General features: G+C 51.8%; 1 protein-coding gene across 1 annotated transcript in view; it reads right to left on the bottom strand.

The window, feature by feature from the left end:
- ATP2C2 (ATPase, Ca++ transporting, type 2C, member 2) overlaps positions 1 to 7,028 on the bottom strand; it is a 49,340-nt gene that overhangs the window by 28,939 nt on the left and 13,373 nt on the right. The window contains exons 5-8 of the mRNA XM_015562933.1: positions 5,694 to 5,783; positions 4,330 to 4,365; positions 4,165 to 4,226; positions 884 to 992 (exon numbers count right to left, since the gene is read on the bottom strand). Coding sequence (XP_015418419.1) covers positions 884 to 992; positions 4,165 to 4,226; positions 4,330 to 4,365; positions 5,694 to 5,783 — 297 coding nt within the window. The remainder of the gene's footprint in view (positions 1 to 883; positions 993 to 4,164; positions 4,227 to 4,329; positions 4,366 to 5,693; positions 5,784 to 7,028) is intronic.

A 7,028-nucleotide genomic window follows, 5' to 3' on the forward strand; every position in this document is an offset into this window, starting at 1 on the left:
CCCACCCCCGTGGTCCCTGCCCTGCCTGAAGATCTGAAAGTCAGGGCAAAGAGGCAGAGAAGCCTAAGTGGCCCTCTGGCCCTGCCTCGACTTCAAAGCCTGGCCAGCATGTTGTAAACGCAGGGCCCAGGAGTTGGCTCCTGGCCTCCTCACCTATCTCTGTCCCCCGCCCTTCACACCACCTTTTAACAGCATGCCATTAACCCTCCAACTCCTGAGAAAATAAATAAGTCGGGCAGATAACCTGTGCTTAATCCTCTATCACTAAACACTTTGAACAATTCTTAGGCATTACTGGAAAGAGTCATAAAATAGATTACTCCCATCAACAGACCCTCTGAACTGGATTTACCCTTTGTTCTTGGAGCCTTGGGTATTCTGTGAAGCTGTGGCACCCTGGCACCCACAAAGTTAGGGAAATAGCCTCCCTACACCCCATGTCCCCAAACGGAGCAACTGTAAAAAGCTTGCGCTACTTTTTATGTCTGCATCGGTCTGGTTCCCTTCTGGTTCCGCAGCAGTTGCTATCACTCTTTCTGATATCAGTGCGGCTGTTTCTAGAAGGAACTCTTGCCTCATTCCTCAACCCCACCCTGGTTCAATTTGCTGCTGCAGTCTGTATGAACTAGAGTCACGCCACCACAACGTGTTAGGCTTACAGCTAAAATGAGAGTACTTGATTTGTGAAATACAACTTGAGGAGCTTTGTGCTTAAAATTAGCTTGTTTGCTAACTCCCTGGCTTGTGTGGTGCATGTGTGCGCGTGTGCGCGTACACGCGTGTGTGCACAGGTGTGTGTGCACAGGTGTGTGTGAGAGAGAATGCCCGCCTCCGAGAAGCTAAGTGTCTGCACATCCCACCGACCAGGGCCTGGGACCCTCACCTCAGTGAGACGGATGTCTGCAGGGATCCGGTCTCCGATGGAGAGAGACACGATGTCCCCGGGAACCAGGTCACGCGCCAGCAGGTGCTGGAGCTTTCCTTCTCTTATGCTGCATTTGAGACAGTAAAAAGCCAAAGCATGCATGTTAACATCCCAGTTTTATGCACTTTGATAAATGTGAGCAAAGATGATGGAAACACAGTTTCCCTTTCAGGCATGGACAAACCTTTGCGGTGTTGCTATTTTTTAAAAACTATATTTTATTGATTTTTTACAGAGAGGAAGGGAGAGGGATAGAGAGTTAGAAACATTGATGAGAGAGAAACATCGACCAGCTGCCTCCTGCACACTCCCCACTGGGGATGTGCCCGCAACCCAGGTACATGCCCTTGACCGGAATCGAACCTGGGACCTTTCAGTCCGCAGGCCACACTCTATCCACTGAGCCAAACCGGTTAGGGCTGCTATTTCTTTTTAAACTCATGTATCCTAGGAGATGTTTGGGGAGCGTGTGTGGCTTCTGGGAGACCCTGGTCCTTGTCTGAAGTGTGGAGCTTCCCCTGTTTACCCACCTGGACACCAGGCTGGGCCACATGGCCTCCAGCGCCTGCAGCTCTAGGTCAGCGGTGCTAAAGCTTCCTTAATGGAGGCAGTAGCTTGTGTCCTCAGAGGAGACACCACCCGGGTGTGCAGAGCCCGTCTTGAGAACTCAGGGAAGGCAGAGCCTCATCAGAGCCCGGAGGAGCCTCTGAAGTGTCTGAGCAGCCCAGGCCCACCCTCCCACAGGGCCAGGGCCAGTGCTCAGGGCCATCCACCTCTAGACAATGGATGTGCTTCTGTGCACAGGTTGCAACTGCAATCCCACCACACACCGCCCTCCTGTGGCCTCCCAGATGGACTCCTGCCTCCCCGCTGGCTTCCTCAACTCATCCCACACACAGCAGAGAGCTCTTAGAGCACAAATCAAACCCTCCAGTGGCTCTCTGATGACCTTGCCATCAAACCCCAAAGCCCTGCTAAGGCCCTCTCCATCCAGACTCGTCTCCTCCTCACACCGGCCAGCCCCTGAACATACCCAGCTCTTTCTGGTCTCAAGGTCATTGGTGACCTTGAATGCTGGAGCATTCTCCTCCTCCTTGATAACAGAATTCAACCTTGTTCCGGTGTCTACCCTTCCCCCCACAACTGTGCGCTCCAGGGATGGGTCTTGACTGGCTGAGATCACCGGAGTGATCCCACCCCCTGCCCACGATTGGCTTAGGCACAGGCATGTTTTGTAACACTGGCCTTTGAGACATGAGTGGACATTCTGATGGGGCTCATGCACCTGTTCACACACACACACACACACACACACACACACACACACACACCCTCGTCTCCTGTTTGATCCTTCGTGTCTGTCTGGCTGTGATGCTGGAGCTGTTGCAGCCTCTAGGACCATGAGGGGAACCAGCCAGAGAACAGTCAACAAGCTGAGGATGGCAGAGTAAAGACACTAAGACGACCAGGTCCTTGGTGCCATCTTCAATTAATTAACCCCACTGCCCGCCCCCTCAGGCCCCTTGCCATGAGACAACACAGTTTCCTTGTGGTTTGTGCAGTTGAGTTTTCTGTTCCTTGTAGCCAAGAGCACCTATCAGATACACGGCGGCCGTTCCCTCAGCTCTTCCTAGGGCTGGCTCCTTATCTTTCTCGGGCCTCAAAGGTCGGATTGGGGGGCCTGGCCTCCAGCTACTTGAAGTTGTCCCCACTCCTCCACCAGCCACCACTGTACCTCTGTAGGGATTTTTGTTTGTTTGTTTTGGTTTGTGTGGGGCTTTGGGTGTTGAGGGGTCTTGTTGGCTCTAACGCACCTAATCATGTTCACCGTTACAACCCAGCACTATTTTTCCCAGCCCACAGTAGGTGCTCAATAAATATTTAACAGCTGCACAAAGGGTGGCGGTAATGCAGGAAGGGTCCGCATGGCAGGCGTTTCTCCCAATTTGTAAAACAGGCCTTGGAGACCCAGAGAGTGAGGCTGCATATCTGCGATGCTCTTTCAACTCTGCCAGGCTGCCTGCCACCGCTGCTCCTGAGAATAAAATGTCTTTGAGGAGCAAAACTTCTGAGGACATCAATAATGTATCTATTCACCTAAAAGGTCAAGACTTGATATTTAAACTTAATATCACATCAAACCACATCAATCATTTACGCTTCCCTTTGCTCACGGGATGAGGCCACACATCACACACCTGGATTTCTGACAGCCTTATCCATCCCCTCATTAAGCCCAGACGTCTTTACTGTCCCCAGTGACCCTTCTTGCATTGATTCATCCTCCCTCGTGCCTCCACATACCCTTTTTGTCTCTATTTCGTTATTCATTATTCTCTGCCTATGTTACACACACACACACACACACACACACACTCCTGATTCCTTGAGAGGTGGAACTCTATTTCTCAGGATCTTGCTATCTACCAGCCCTGTGGCTCAATGGTGCCATATACACTCAATATATGCTAAGGTTCTTTCCCCAGAATTATCCTTCAGAAAATAGGTACTGTATGCTGAAGTCCTTCCAAAATACCTCACTCAGGTCATGTAATACCTGCCTCTGTCACATTGTAAATCCTCAGTAACCGTATTTAACTGGACATGTACTGGACAGCACAGATTACAGGACATTCCAGAAAGTTCTACTGCACAACACTGTGCTACGCAGAAATGCCCATGAGGTATTGCCAGATATTTTTGTCTTTTCCTTTTTAAATATCGTTGGTAAGGGCCGCGCCATCACAAGCAGCAACGTGGAAATGCCTGGACAGAAGAGAGGCTGGTGGGCTGCTAACCAACTCCCTGGAATTCATTCCCATGTCGTCCCACCCTTCAACCCACGTCCTGGTGCCTTGGCTTGTGAAAGCCCCCCGCATCTGAGCCTCTTGAGTCCACCCTTTGAGAATCCAATGAAACCTCTGAACGCTCTCTTTTGGGAAAACGCCGTTTTGCACAGTGTGCGACGGGTTTCAGGGGCACCCTCTTCCTGAGGCCATTTCCATCGGTGGCCCCCAGGCCAGGCACCCTGACTAGATGCTAACGACAGACTGGAAGCCCAGAGAAGTCGAATGACACGCCCAAGGACTCAGGTAACCCACTGGCAGGACGACTGGCCCAGAACCCCAGTACAACATGGTTTCCCATGTCACCCTACAAGGGATACAAAGTGTGCCAGACTCACCAGCCCACTGGCTCCCCTGATGAACCAAAAAGTCCCAGGGGTCTCTCTGACTTACCAGTTACATTCGGGAGGTACCAGCTTGGTCAGCTCTTCCAGAGATTTCTCCGACCTGTACTCCTGGCAGGAAGCACATCAAACATGCTTTTCAAAGGTGGGGGTTCCACAGAGCTCCCGCCATGCCCGGTCACCCCAACGGGGGCCTCGGGAAATAAATACACACCTGGATGAAGGCGACAGTGACCACGATCAGCACGGCCTAAGGAGCAAACGGGAGGGGCGTTAGCACCGGCTGCACAGCGCGTGAGTCCAGGGAGTGAGGGGAGGTCATCGTCTTTCAAAATATATTTCTTTTTTTTTTTGCAAAGTAAGTGTACTGTGCAGAAATGTAGAAAAGAGATAAGCCAGGAAAGAGCAGCCAAATCACCCCAAGTCCTACCAGGAGAGGTTCACGTTGTGGGGTACCCTTTTAGATTTTTCTGCACAGACACACTTATCACACAGGGTCCTATAGTGTAGACATATTCTTTTACAAACTGCCTTTTCACTCAACAGCATCCTGTAAACACCACTCCACATCAGAAGGTGTGGCTCTAACCCCAGCCTTTTAAACTGAAGCAGCAGATTTCATGGTGTGGAATGAGTCCGTGTTTGTATTTTGGGAGTGCTTGACAGATAGAGAAAGCCGGAATGACATCCATCAAAAGGGGTTTGGCAGAAGCCAGACATGAGGTCACATATTGCGTGGTTACATTCGCATAAAATATCCAGGACTGGGGACTCCACAGAGACAGAAAGCAGACTGGTGATTGCTAGGGGCCGAGGAGGGGAGATGGAGGGAGACTATAATGGGTATGGGGTTCCCTTTGAGGGCAATGAAAATGTTTTAGAACTAGATAGAGATGGTGGTCATACAACATTGTGCATGTATGACATGTACTGCATTGTTCACTTTAAGATGGTTGGATTTTTATTATGTGACTTTTCACCTAAATTAAAAAAAAATTTTTAGGTGCTCAGTGGTTCTCTCTAGGTAACAGATTACAAACAATTACTCTTTTAAAAAAATATTTTTTTTATTGGCTTCAGAGAAGGAGGGAGAGGGAGGGAGAGATAGAAACGTCAATGATGAGAGAGAATCATTGATTGGCTGCCTCCTGCACGCTCCTTACTGGGGATCGAGCCCACAAGCTGGGCATGTGCCCTTGACCGGAATCAAACCCAGGACCCTTCAGTCCTCGGGCCGATGCTCTTTCCACGGAGCCAAACTGGCTACGGCTGCACACGCAGCCAGGATCGAGCAATTCCATCGGGTCATGGGAGAGGAACTCCTGGCCACAGTGTTCCGAACGCCAAGAACAGAAAGCACCTGGGCATCCACCAGCGGAGCGACGGCCACATAAACCCCGACACCCCCACGGGGGCAGAGAAGGACGTGGATTTGCTTCTCTTTCTTTCTGCCGCATTCTCTTTTTTTCTCTATAGCCGACCTCTGTTTTCCTTGCCCAGTAAGTAAGCAAACCCTGGCAAGCCCCTGGGCAGCGAGCGGGTCTGGGGGCTGGTGCTGCCCGGGCGCCGTGCACTCACCGCGGTGATACTGATGGCGTCCTCATAGTTCTTCGTGAGGATGCTCACCACGGCCGAGGCCAGCAGCAGCAGGATCAGCGGGTTCTTAAACTGAAAGATGAAAGCGGGGCGGGCGGGGGAGGTTCTTCGCTGGGCTTCTCACGGTGCAGCAGCGTGTGGCCCGGGTCCTTACCCAGAGCCAGGCTTCCACGCCAACAGCTGCAGTGGCCCAGGGCTGGGGGAGGAAGACCCCCGCCATCCAATGGTCCCCCTCCTGTCATGCCCCCACTGCACTTTCATTGACATCGGCTTCCGGGGGTCACACAGCAAACAGGCGAGAGAGCCAATGGGAAGCACAGCCCACGTGCCACCAGTGCTGTCCTGGCCGCGGATGATCAGACTCTGCCTGGCTCCTGGAGCCCCTTCTAAGCCCACATGGTCAGGGAGAGGCAGCGAGGGGCTTGTGGGAACCGCACTGTGCAGGGGAGCTGGTGATACACTGGACAAACAGCAACAATAAAAACCACCACCATTTACTGGGCACACAGACCTGTGATGACTCCTGCCTGATAAGGGAGCAACCAGAGGCTCTGAGAGAAACTGAATTTCCCCGGGATCCATTTAGGTCAGACTGACTCCTTACCCTGTACGCTTAACGGCTACGCCCCAATCAGGGCCAACTTATAGATACAGGACAACCTTTACTGAGCAACTCAGTATGTGCTAAGCTTCTTCTTATGGAAAACTCGGAACAGTGTTTATTAGTCCCATTTTCGAGATGGGGAAAATTGAGGCTCAAGGAAGGCCAAGAACTTGCTTAAAGTCACAAGGCTGGAAAGCGGGTCTGGAACCCTGAGAGTCTGACTCTAGTACACCTTCGCCTCATGCTTCCAGGGCGGCGTGTCTTGGGTCGTGCTCAGGTGGAATTCCTAACGGCGAGTCTCCTGAGTTGGAGCAGCAGGGCTGCCTTGTGAAGTGGTGAGTTCCCCGTTACTGGAGGAGACGGACAAGAGAAGCTCAACGTCTGGCACACGGCAGGTGCTCAGCGAGTGTAAAGAGTTACTCAGTGAGTGCAGATGGGCTTTCTGTACTCAGCAAGGGGGTGGGGGTGGAACAGGGCCTCAGGTGGGGATTAGGGTTAGGAGAGGCAGGTGTCAGGGATGGGAGAAGGGGTGCAAAAGGAACTGCTTTCCAGGATTCCCACCGATGGACCAGGGACAGACAAGGCTGAGATGAATAAACATTCCCACTCTTAGAAAGTGAAGAGATTTTATTTCTGGAAAGGCCCTGGCTGGAGGCTGGAGAACACTTGGTATGAGGTTGACAGAGCAGAGACAGGAAAGAGGGTGGCTGGGG

This window comes from Myotis davidii, unplaced genomic scaffold, assembly GCF_000327345.1.
Source record: "Myotis davidii unplaced genomic scaffold, ASM32734v1 scaffold77, whole genome shotgun sequence".
Lineage (NCBI taxonomy): Eukaryota > Metazoa > Chordata > Mammalia > Chiroptera > Vespertilionidae > Myotis > Myotis davidii.